A 13,378-nucleotide genomic window follows, 5' to 3' on the forward strand; every position below is an offset into this window, starting at 1 on the left:
CCACGGTCCATAAGCCACTGATCAGTATCGGTCTATTTCCATAAAGAAGTACATAATCTGCTAATGCCAATTAACGCCTTTAAATGCTGATCATAAAACCCACAATATCTGAACCGCTTGATCGGCCAGTGATCAGTATCGGTCTACTTCTGTAAACAAATACGTGATCGGCTAATGCCAATTAACGCCATTCAATGCCCATCATAAAACCCACAATAATCACTGAAATTATTTCAAACTAACCATGTGCCAATAGATCGGCCACCAATCAGTATCGGCCGATACGTGAACAAGTACGTAATCAGCCAATGACGCTTAATGCCTTTCAATGCCAATCAAATGACTTGAAAGTAAGGATGATGCTCTTCTCCTCTATTACGGTAAACAAACTATATTTATTACAAGTAACATTATCACCGGAGGACCAGGCTGAAGAAGGTCAATAAACATGTTGCACAAGAAGTAAACGCAAGCAGAAGCAGACAAGAAAACATGCTAATCGCTAAACTAGCCACTAGGATAGCTTGAAACAACACCAAAAATAAGAGGTCAAACAGAGGTCGAGATTGAACAGAATTACAGAAGAAAGTCAGCAGATGACAGGAAATGAAGAAGTAGACTAAGGAGGAGAATATAAGTAGACTAAGGAGGAGAATATGTGCAGAGGTGAAGACATAATGAGTATGTGATTGATGTTAGACTGATTACAACAACATTCTTGTTGTTGTTTCTGTTAATGTTCACCACTTCAAGGCAAAAGTCTCTGGACACTGCAGGACTTAGAGGGCAAAAACCAAACAATTTTGAATATTGGTATATTGCAGTCTGTGCTTTTGTTTGATGTTTGTGTACTATTGACTTTATAGTGTATCTAACAAAAACACGTAATACAGGACTGTCTCAGAAAATTAGAATATTGTGATAAAGTCCTTTATTTTCTGTAATGCAACTATAAACATGAAAATGTCATACATTCTGGATTCATTACACATCAACTGAAATATTACAAGCCTTTTATTATTTTAATATTGCTGATTATGGCATACAGCTTAAGAAAACAGAAAAATCCTATCTCAAAAAATTGTAATATTTCCTCAGATCAAGTAAAAAACAAAGATTTATAACAGCAAAACCAAATCAAACATTTGAAAATGTCAATAAATGCACTCAGTACTTGGTTGGGAATCCTTTTGCAGGGATTACTGCATCAATGCGGCGTGGCATGGAGGCAATCGGCATGTGGCATTGCTGAGGTGTTATGGATGCCCAGGATGCTTCAATAGTGGGCTTTAACTTATTCGCATTATTGGGCCTGGTGTCTTTCAGCTTCTTCTTCACAATAACCAACACATTCTCTATGGGGTTTAGGTCAGGAGAGTCGGCAGGCCAATGGAGGACAGTAATGCCATGGTCAGTACACATGGTCAGTACTGCTGGTTTTGGCACTGTGGGCAGGTGCCAGATCATGTTGGAAAATGAAATCATCATCTCCATAGAGCTTCAGTTGATGTGTAATGAATCCAGAATGTATGACATTTTCATGTTTTTAGTTGCATCACAGAAAATAAAGGACTTCATCACAATATTCTAATTTTCTGAGAAAGTCGTGTAGAGTTAAAAGAGTGTATTGGTTATAAAGATTTTTTGAAGTCTTAATTTTGATGAAAATCTGTTGTTAATACATTTGATCAGTATCGGTACAAACTGATCTCACCTAAGGATGTCTGCGACCAGAATTGAGCCAGAGCATGACGTGTGTTCTCACAACTAGGACTGGGCGATAGATGGATATACTCGATATATTGTGGGTTTGTCTCTGTGCCATATAGAAAATGACCATATGGTGATATTGGAGTATACCTTCTCACACAGTTGCTTTTAGCTGCTGGCATTACACTACACATGTTTCCCACTCTCCCGTCTCTCCTTCTCACAGAGACGTAAACAAGCGCACCTTCTTACATACGTCACCTGTGCAACGTCACACGCCCTCCCCGAGCAGAGAGGAAGCCTACATGGGTAACATTAGCTGTGATGCTAACAGTGCGGTGCGAGTGGTAATACGAAAGAAAGAAGGTGCGAATCCGGTAACAAATGGAGGAAGAATTAATTCCCAAGAAAAACAGCAGGGGGTGCATCGTCTGGCGGCGGTTTGGCTTCAAGTGGGAATATGTTGAACAATTATGCGGCAAAAGCGTTGCTACAAAATGTAACACCACTGCTAATGTAGCATCATTTGAAAAGTCACCTGCTAGAGAATGAAGAGTGCTTGAAACCGCATGTCAACATCTCCGTTCGGTGCCACATCCACAAAATATCAAAGCAACAATTTCCAGATCAACAACGTATGAAAAAAAAAAATCAACAACAGAAGGAGATAACGTCTGCAGGAACCTACCACAGAACAAAGGACATACACTGTTTGATTTCCTATTATGCAGCTCATTTCTATTTGACACTTTTTTAAATATCTTGTGTGACATCATGCACAAAAGTGCACTTTGTTGGTTTTAAACTATTGTAGTGGCATTCTGTACAAAAAGTGCACTTTAATTGAGTGTTTTTTTGATATGTCATCTTAGTGACATCATGCACAAAAGTGCACTAATAGCTTGTTTTAAAATGTCTCTGACAATCTTGCACTTTCTGTTTTGAAATGACATGAATGTTTGTGCCACCGTTTAATAACTGTTTCATAAATACACTTTTGCTCAATTGACTTACCGTATTTTTCGGAGTATAAGTCACACCTGCCGAAAATGCATGATAAAGAAACATATTTACGTTGCACTGGAGTATAAGTCGCATTTTGGGGGGAAATTTATTTGATAAAAGCCAACAGCAAGAATAGACATTTGAAAGGCAATTTAAAATGAATAAAGAATAGTGAAGAACAGGCTGAATAAGTGTAGGTTATATGAGGCATAAAAAAGCAACTGCTATGTCAAAGCGCTTTGACACTACTTCCACATTCACACACTGATGGAGGGAGCTGCCATGCAAGGCGCTAACCAGCACCCATCAGGAGCAAGGGTGAAGTGTCTTGCTCAGGACACGTCGGACGTAACGAAGTTGGTACTAAGTGGGGAGTGAACTAGGGACCCTCGGGTTGCGGACGGCCACTCATCCACTGCGCCACACCGTCCCTTTGAAAGGCAATTTAAAGTAAATAAAGAATAGTGAAGAACAGGCTGAATAAGTGTAGGTTATATGAGGCATAAATAAGCAACTGCTATGTTAACCTAACATATTATGGTAAGAGTCATTCAAATAACTAGAACATATAGAACATGCTATACCTTTACCAAACTATCTCTCACTCCTAATCCATAAATCTTCTTCCTGGATGTGGCTTCTAAACAACTCTGCCAACTCCAAAGGTATGCACCCCTTCCTCTTGTCCTTTTCTGCAGCATATTTCACTACATCCAGCTTGTAATCTGCACTACATCATCTCCTTTTCAACGCCATCTTTCTTCAGCCCTTCTCACTTTTTATAAGTTACCACCAACCATGAAATGATCCATTTTAATAGCTACGGCAGTAGCATATAGCAGTTAGCATTCCATGACCCACAATGCACTTCTGCCATGACCCTCCCCCGCCCAATTCTTATTGGTTGACGTGTGTGTGACGATTGTTGACGTGTGTGTGACGATTGTTGACGTGTGTGTGACGATTGCTGACGTGTGTGTGAAGATTGCTGACGTGTGTGTGACGATTGTTGACGTGTGTGTGACGATTGTTGACGTGTGTGTGACGATTGCTGACGTGTGTGTGACGATTGTTGACGTGTGTGTGACGATTGCTGACGTGTGTGTGACGATTGTTGACGTGTGTGTGACGATTGTTGACGTGTGTGTGACGATTGCTGACGTGTGTGTGACGATTGCTGACGTGTGTGTGACGATTGTTGACGTGTGTGTGACGATTGTTGACGTGTGTGTGACGATTGTTGACGTGTGTGTGACGATTGCTGACGTGTGTGTGACGATTGCTGACGTGTGTGTGACGATTGTTGACGTGTGTGTGACGATTGTTGACGTGTGTGTGACGATTGTTGACGTGTGTGTGACGATTGTTGACGTGTGTGTGACGATTGTTGACGTGTGTGTGACGATTGCTGACGTGTGTGTGACGATTGCTGACGTGTGTGTGACGATTGCTGACGTGTGTGTGACGATTGTTGACGTGTGTGTGACGATTGCTGACGTGTGTGTGACGATTGTTGACGTGTGTGTGACGATTGCTGACGTGTGTGTGACGATTGCTGACGTGTGTGTGACGATTGTTGACGTGTGTGTGACGATTGCTGACGTGTGTGTGACGATTGTTGACGTGTGTGTGACGATTGTTGACGTGTGTGTGACGATTGTTGACGTGTGTGTGACGATTGTTGACGTGTGTGTGACGATTGTTGACGTGTGTGTGACGATTGCTGACGTGTGTGTGACGATTGCTGACGTGTGTGTGACGATTGCTGACGTGTGTGTGACGATTGCTGACGTGTGTGTGACGATTGTTGACGTGTGTGTGACGATTGTTGACGTGTGTGTGACGATTGTTGACGTGTGTGTGACGATTGATGACGTGTGTGTGACGATTGCTGACGTGTGTGTGACGATTGTTGACGTGTGTGTGACGATTGTTGACGTGTGTGTGACGATTGCTGACGTGTGTGTGACGATTGCTGACGTGTGTGTGACGATTGTTGACGTGTGTGTGACGATTGCTGACGTGTGTGTGACGATTGTTGACGTGTGTGTGACGATTGCTGACGTGTGTGTGACGATTGCTGACGTGTGTGTGACGATTGCTGACGTGTGTGTGACGATTGCTGACGTGTGTGTGACGATTGTTGACGTGTGTGTGACGATTGCTGACGTGTGTGTTACGATTGCTGACGTGTGTGTGACGATTGTTGACGTGTGTGTGACGATTGCTGACGTGTGTGTGACGATTGTTGACGTGTGTGTGACGATTGTTGACGTGTGTGTGACGATTGTTGACGTGTGTGTGACGATTGCTGACGTGTGTGTGACGATTGTTGACGTGTGTGTGACGATTGCTGACGTGTGTGTGACGATTGCTGACGTGTGTGTGACGATTGCTGACGTGTGTGTGACGATTGTTGACGTGTGTGTGACGATTGCTGACGTGTGTGTGACGATTGCTGACGTGTGTGTGACGATTGCTGACGTGTGTGTGACGATTGCTGACGTGTGTGTGACGATTGCTGACGTGTGTGTGACGATTGTTGACGTGTGTGTGACGATTGTTGACGTGTGTGTGACGATTGTTGACGTGTGTGTGACGATTGTTGACGTGTGTGTGACGATTGTTGACGTGTGTGTGACGATTGTTGACGTGTGTGTTACGATTGTTGACGTGTGTGTGACGATTGTTGACGTGTGTGTGACGATTGTTGACGTGTGTGTGACGATTGTTGACGTGTGTGTGACGATTGCTGACGTGAGTGTGACGATTGCTGACGTGTGTGTGACGATTGTTGACGTGTGTGTGACGATTGTTGACGTGTGTGTGACGATTGTTGACGTGTGTGTGACGATTGCTGACGTGTGTGTGACGATTGCTGACGTGTGTGTGACGATTGCTGACGTGTGTGTGACGATTGCTGACGTGTGTGTGACGATTGCTGACGTGTGTGTGACGATTGCTGACGTGTGTGACGATTGTTGACGTGTGTGTGACGATTGCTGACGTGTGTGACGATTGTTGACGTGTGTGTGACGATTGCTGACGTGTGTGTGACGATTGCTGACGTGTGTGTGACGATTGTTGACGTGTGTGTGACGATTGTTGACGTGTGTGACGCTTGTTGACGTGTGTGTGACGATTGTTGACGTGTGTGTGACGATTGTTGACGTGTGTGTGACGATTGTTGACGTGTGTGTGACGATTGCTGACGTGAGTGTGACGATTGTTGACGTGTGTGTGACGATTGTTGACGTGTGTGTGACGATTGTTGATGTGTGTGTGACGATTGTTGACGTGTGTGTGACGATTGTTGACGTGTGTGTGACGATTGCTGACGTGTGTGTGACGATTGCTGACGTGTGTGACGATTGCTGACGTGTGTGTGACGATTGTTGACGTGTGTGTGACGATTGTTGACGTGTGTGTGACGATTGTTGACGTGTGTGTGACGATTGTTGACGTGTGTGTGACGATTGCTGACGTGTGTGTGACGATTGCTGACGTGTGTGTGACGATTGCTGACGTGTGTGTGACGATTGTTGACGTGTGTGTGACGATTGTTGACGTGTGTGTGACGATTGTTGACGTGTGTGTGACGATTGTTGACGTGTGTGTGACGATTGCTGACATTTTCTTCCGTCTCTTCTGCGAATGAGCTAAATAATATTATTTGATATTTTATGGTAATGTGTTAATAATTTCACACATAAGTCGCTCCTGAGTATAAGTCGCACCCCCGGCCAAACTATGAAAAAAACTGCGATGTATAGTCTGAAAAATACAGTTTACAACACTGAATCAGGAAAGTATTTAGGATTCAGAAGTGGAACAGTGTTGGTTGGTGTTTATTACCTTTAAGCTGTGAGGTCTCGGCTCGTAGTGTGTCCGGTGAGTCTGGCTCCTCCGGGGAACTCGAGAGGGAGATAAAAGATGGCAGTGCCAGCAGACTTGAAGCAGATGTTCCTGGTGTTTCCTGAGAGTCTTGTGGAAGAACAAGCTCAGACAGGCAGGGGCTGGCCAAATCAAACATGAGTTGCACAAAGTTTCATTAGTGACAAAAATATATTCCTAATTATTCAACCAGGAATATTCATTTCTGACCTGTTGGAGAGTTGCCTGATACGAGGTCTGACGGGAGTGGAGGCAGTCCGTTTGGTACGTTGGCGGTGTTGCAATCTGCAGCGGGCTCCTTGAGGGCAGGAACCGGTCTTACTGAAGTCAGGACACAACAGTGTGTGTTTCTTCTTACACTGGGAAATGAGATGTTACAAAAGTTTCAGCAAGTATGGCACCATGAGCAAGAACATGACTGATAGCGACTATATGCATTGACCTCTTATAGCCTGGCTCTTCTTGCTAGAAAACACACAGCTTACTTTACTAGGTTTGTACATTAAGAGAGTATCCTTTCCATGAAGGGTTGTTGAAAATATCTCTGCATGAGTAAGAATCCTGCAGGACTGAGGGCATCTTGGAGGTAAAATGAGGTCCACCAAAGGACGACATGACAGCTGGCCATTGGAAGCCCAAACACTCCGTTACGTATATTAGAGAATACGTAATACACATGACTAAGCCTGTGAGATAAAGTTTCTTTCCAGACCGACATGACCAAAGTACCAAGTAGATTCCGACATTCATATTCAAGTAAATGTCATTTAATCATCATCATTGGATGAGATGTCATCATTGACAGAAGTAACATCGGAATTGTCTTGGAATGCAATCCATATTTAATTTTCAGATATTGTGGTTTTAAAAACCATGGAAGTTATGTTTCGAGTAAAGCATAACAACAGCCTTCCAGCTTGTATTCTTAAGTGATTTAAATTAAGAGGAGAAAACTGTTATTCACGGGGGACATTGATTTTGAAATATGTAAAGTAAGAAGGAATATAAAATACAAATGTATTGCAGTTTTAGGAGTTAAGTGGTTGAACAAACTCTGTGATGAGTTGAAGACATGTACTTCTTTCTTAAGGTTTAAGAAATAATTGAAAATGATAAAATATCGTAACAATTACTTTCATCCCATTAATTTCTTTTAACGTTGATGTTTTAATTTTCAGTGACAGTACATGATAGGCAAATACAAGCTTTGGCTTCAGTCTACTCCTTTTTCAGTCATTCTTGTTCTTTTCTTTTGTGTTTGTATCCGTAGGATTGTTAATATGTACAGTATGAACTGTACTGTTAGACTGATCACACAAAATGGTTGATGGTGACCAAAATAAACTCATTTCATTCTTTCATTTCAATGCTCTGTAGAAAAACGACACACCTAATTTTGAAAGCCTTCTTTAAATACTCTCTTCAAATATCACTTGAGGTCACTCTATATCTAATATGTGTACTCTGTGTAGAAAAATCTGAGTTAAAACCACTTCTTGTGTTTGGCAAATATTTAGGAATATTTGAAAAGATCTCAAAAGACCAAAATATATTTATGAGTCATCTCACACCATATTGCTCTTCAAATATCACAAAATAGCAAATTTAAAAAATTTTTTTTTTAAAAAGCACATTCTACATGTTTTTATGTGCAGTATGTATTATATTTATTACAGCGCATTATTTGTCCTATTTTCAAGTACGTTGTGGCTATGTAAGCTCTATCCTCAGCGGGACGTTCTCAAGTTGACCAAGTTTTAGCAGAACTACTTTTCGATGGACCTCATCAACTCCTGTTGCCAGTAACTTCTCCACATTGCTGAGACTTGGACGAGAGCGGAGGGCCGGGCGATATATCCAAAATACTCCAGTTTGTCTCTGTGCCATGTAGAAAATGACTATCGTAGGGGTGTAACGGTACACAAACATTTCCCATCGGTACGTACCTCGGTTCAGAGGTCACGGTTCGGTTCATTTTGGGTACAGTAAGAAAAAAACTAAATATACATTTTTTGATTATTTATTTAACAAACTTGCTAAATCTTCCACCAAAAATATTTTTCTTAGTGAAATATTTGATGTGAAGTAATGGGAACCTTGGATAGGTCAATAATTCATAATAACATTGATTTTGATTCAATATTATGTTTTGAGCAATGACAGTTTGAAAGAAAAATAAACAGCTTTGTCTTATTAGTCAGTCTGGGCTTCACGGTGGCAGAGGGGTTAGTGCGTCTGCCTCACAATACCAAGGTCCTGCAGTCCTGGGTTCAAATCCAGGCTCGGGATCTTTCTGTGTGGAGTTTGCATGTTCTCCCCGTGAATGCGTGGGTTCCCTCCGGGTACTCCGGCTTCCTCCCACTTCCAAAGACATGCACCTGGGGATAGGCCCCTCCCACCTCCAAAGACATGCACCTGGGGATAGGCCCCTCCCACCTCCAAAGACATGCACCTGGGGATAGGTTGATTGGCAACACTAAATGGTCCCTAGTGTGTGAATGTTGTCTGTCTATATGTGTTGGCCCTGTGATGAGGTGGCGACTTGTCCAGGGTGTACGCCGCCTTCCGCCCGATTGTAGCTGAGATTGGCGCCAGCGCCCCCCGCGACCCCGAAAGGGAATAAGCGGTAGAAAATGGATGGATGGATCTTATTAGTCAACGTTGCAACTTTTTCTAAATTACATTTAGCTTTTAAGCTTTTTTATTTCACTTTTGTTTATGTTTTTATTTATTTCAATAGTATTTTTAGAATGTGCCGTGGGCCTTTAAAACATTAGCTGTGGGCCACCAATGGCCTCCGGGGCACACTTTTGACACCCCTGCTATAGATAATAAAACATTAAATGTGATAAATCTATGGATAAAAGCAGAGCCTGACGACACATGCAAGTTTATCATAACTCTGTCTGTCACTTTTTGTTGTTGTTTTTAACCCCTTCTTAACCCTGAACGTACATTGAAAATAGACGCAAGCCTTAAGTTAAAATGCCGGACATTCGAGGCATTTAAGAAAGTCCACCTGGACAGCTCGGCAAAGAGGACATGTCCAGTGAAAAGAGGAGGTGTGGTCAGTCTATCCTAGCCCAGTCCTTGCTAGCATGCAGTGTGTTGTTGTTTTTTTGATTGATTGAAACTTTTATTAGCAGGTTGCACAGTACAGTAGATATTCTGTACAATTGAGCACTAAATGGTAGCACCCAAATAAGTTTTTCAACTTGTTCAAGTCAGGTTCCACCTTCATCAATTCCTGGTGTCTGGGTGTGCATTGTTTACACAATATGCGGTGCACTACTTAATGTGTCGTTCCAACCGAAACCCCCGTACTGAAAGGGTTCAATCCAAATACACGTAGCATTACACCCCTACTATATGGTGATATTTGAGTTTACATTCTCACACAGTTGCTTTTAGCTAAGGGCATCACACTGCAGGCGTTTCTCACTCTTGTCTCTCCTTCTCACAGAGAGATAAACCAAGCACACTTCCTTCCATACGTCACATACTGTCTGTCACCTGTGCAACGTCTCACGTCCTCCCCGAGCAGACAGGTAGTGACATGGGGAACATTAGCTGTGGTGCTAACAGTGCGTTGAGAGTGGTGATAGGAGAGAGAGAAGGTGCGAATTTGGCAACAAATGGAGGAAGAATTAATTCCCAAGAAAAACAGCAGGGGGTGCATCGTCTGGCGGTGGTTTGGCTTTAAGCAGGAATATCTTGAACAATTATGCGGCAAAAGCGTTGCTACAAAAAGTAGCAGCTCTACTAATGTAGCATCATTTGAAAAGTCACCCGCTAGAGAATGAAGAGTGATTGAAACTACATGTCAACATCTCCGTTTGGTGCCACGCCCTCAAAATGCAGAAGAAACAATTTCCAGATCAACACCGTATGAAAAAAACAATCAACAACAGAAGGAGATAACGTCCGCAGGAACCTACCACAGAACGAAGGACATACACTATTTGATTTCATATTTTGCAGCTCATTTTTATTTGACAGTTTTTGAAATATCTTGTGTGACATCATGCACAAAAGTGCACTTTATTTGTTTTAAACTATTGTAGTGGCGTTCTGTACAAAAAGTGCACTTTTATTTAGTGTTGTTTTGATATGTCATCTTAGTGACATCATGCACAAAAGTGCACTAATAGCTTGTTTTAAAATGTTTCTGACAATCTTGCACTTTCTGTTTTGAAATGACATGAATGTTTGTGCCACTGCTTAATAACTGTTTCATAAATACACTTTTAGTTGTGATTTCCCTCTCTGCATGAAAGTTTAAAAGTAGCATATATGAATGCAGTATGAAGAAGAATGTTTGAATGTAGACACATAGAATCATCATACTGCTGTCATTATATGCATCAAGTGTTCATTCAAGGCTAAGACAAAATATCCAGATATGTATCGTGTATCGTGACATGGGCCAACAATATCGAGATATTGCTAAAAGGCCATATCGCCCAGCCCTACAAGAGCTATTTCAGAATATAAGAGTGGAACATAACATCAAAGTCAGCACAGCACTTTAGCTAACAACACCGTCACAAACTGCTGTAAACTTTTGGATCTTGAATCCTTTCCTGATTCAGTGTTGTAAACTAATACAGATGTCACTTATTTTAGCCAAACTAAAAAATAAAAAAAAAAAATCAGCTGCTATAAGTAAGCTGTCCGGCCAAAGTCGAGATAAACTCTTGGTGCATTTCATCTTTGACAAGACAGAATGACAACAAACACAGGCAATGCTAACAGAGAATGCTAACATCACAGCTAAGGATCGTAGTTGCAACTGTCAAGTTGACCAAGTTTTTCCAGGACAGCAAAGGGCCGTGGTTTCAGGACATTAAGTTTTTGCAGGACAGCTAAGAGCCGTGGTTTCAGGACATGAAGTTTTTGCAGAACAACTAAGAGCCGTGGTTTCAGGACATGAAGTTTTTGCAGGACAACCAAGAGCCATGGTTTCAGGACATGAAGTTTTTGCAGGACAGCTAAGAGCCGTGGTTTCAGGACATGAAGTTTTTGCAGGACAGCTAAGGGCCGTGGTTTCAGGACATGAAGTTTTTGCAGGACAACCAAGAGCCATGGTTTCAGGACATGAAGTTTTTGCAGGACAGCTAAGGGCCGTGGTTTCAGGACATGAAGTTTTTGCAGGACAACTAAGGGCCGTGGTTTCAGGACATGAAGTTTTTGCAGGACAGCTAAGGGCCGTGGTTTCAGGACATGAAGTTTTTGCAGGACAACTAAGAGCCGTGGTTTCAGGACATGAAGTTTTTGCAGGACAACTAAGGGCCGTGGTTTCAGGACATGAAGTTTTTGCAGGACAACTAAGAGCCGTGGTTTCAGGACATGAAGTTTTTGCAGGACAACTAAGGGCCGTGGTTTCAGGACATGAAGTTTTTGCAGGACAACTAAGAGCTGTGGTTTCAGGACATGAAGTTTTTGCAGGACAACTAAGGGCCGTGGTTTCAGGACATGAAGTTTTTGCAGGACAGCTAAGGGCCGTGGTTTCAGGACATGAAGTTTTTGCAGGACAACTAAGAGCCGTGGTTTCAGGACATGAAGTTTTTGCAGGACAACTAAGAGCCGTGGTTTCAGGACATGAAGTTTTTGCAGGACAACTAAGGGCCGTGGTTTCAGGACATGAAGTTTTTGCAGGACAACTAAGAGCCGTGGTTTCAGGACATGAAGTTTTTGCAGGACAACTAAGGGCCGTGGTTTCAGGACATGAAGTTTTTGCAGGACAACTAAGAGCTGTGGTTTCAGGACATGAAGTTTTTGCAGGACAACTAAGGGCCGTGGTTTCAGGACATGAAGTTTTTGCAGGACAACTAAGGGCCGTGGTTTCAGGACATGAAGTTTTTGCAGGACAACTAAGAGCTGTGGTTTCAGGACATGAAGTTTTTGCAGGACAACTAAGGGCCGTGGTTTCAGGACATGAAGTTTTTGCAGGACAGCTAAGGGCCGTGGTTTCAGGACATGAAGTTTTTGCAGGACAACTAAGGGCCGTGGTTTCAGGACATGAAGTTTTTGCAGGACAACTAAGAGCCGTGGTTTCAGGACATGAAGTTTTTGCAGGACAACTAAGGGCTGTGGTTTCAGGACATGAAGTTTTTGCAGGACAGCTAAGGGCCGTGGTTTCAGGACATGAAGTTTTTGCAGGACAGCTAAGGGCCGTGGTTTCAGGACATGAAGTTTTTGCAGGACAGCTAAGGGCCGTGGTTTCAGGACATGAAGTTTTTGCAGGACAGCTAAGGGCTGTGGTTTCAGGACATGAAGTTTTTGCAGGACAACTAAGAGCCGTGGTTTCAGGACATGAAGTTTTTGCAGGACAACTAAGAGCCGTGGTTTCAGGACATGAAGTTTTTGCAGGACAGCTAAGGGCCGTGGTTTCAGGACATGAAGTTTTTGCAGGACAACTAAGGGCCGTGGTTTCAGGACATGAAGTTTTTGCAGGACAACTAAGGGCCGTGGTTTCAGGACATGAAGTTTTTGCAGGACAACTAAGGGCCGTGGTTTCAGGACATGAAGTTTTTGCAGGACAGCTAAGGGCCGTGGTTTCAGGACATGAAGTTTTTGCAGGACAACTAAGGGCCGTGGTTTCAGGACATGAAGTTTTTGCAGGACAACTAAGGGCTGTGGTTTCAGGACATGAAGTTTTTGCAGGACAACTAAGGGCCGTGGTTTCAGGACATGAAGTTTTTGCAGGACAGCTAAGGGCCGTGGTTTCAGGACATGAAGTTTTTGCAGGACAACTAAGAGCCGTGGT

At 42.7% G+C, this 13,378-nt stretch overlaps 1 protein-coding gene across 2 annotated transcripts in view; it reads right to left on the minus strand.

The window, feature by feature from the left end:
• zc3h3 (zinc finger CCCH-type containing 3) overlaps positions 1–13,378 on the minus strand; it is a 109,874-nt gene that overhangs the window by 1,941 nt on the left and 94,555 nt on the right. For both annotated transcript variants that reach the window (XM_061882906.1, XM_061882905.1), the window contains exons 10-11: positions 6,820–6,968; positions 6,571–6,731 (exon numbers count right to left, since the gene is read on the minus strand). In XM_061882906.1, coding sequence (XP_061738890.1) covers positions 6,571–6,731; positions 6,820–6,968 — 310 coding nt within the window. The remainder of the gene's footprint in view (positions 1–6,570; positions 6,732–6,819; positions 6,969–13,378) is intronic.

This window comes from Nerophis ophidion, linkage group LG22, assembly GCF_033978795.1.
Source record: "Nerophis ophidion isolate RoL-2023_Sa linkage group LG22, RoL_Noph_v1.0, whole genome shotgun sequence".
In the NCBI taxonomy this organism is placed as follows: Eukaryota; Metazoa; Chordata; class Actinopteri; order Syngnathiformes; family Syngnathidae; genus Nerophis; species Nerophis ophidion.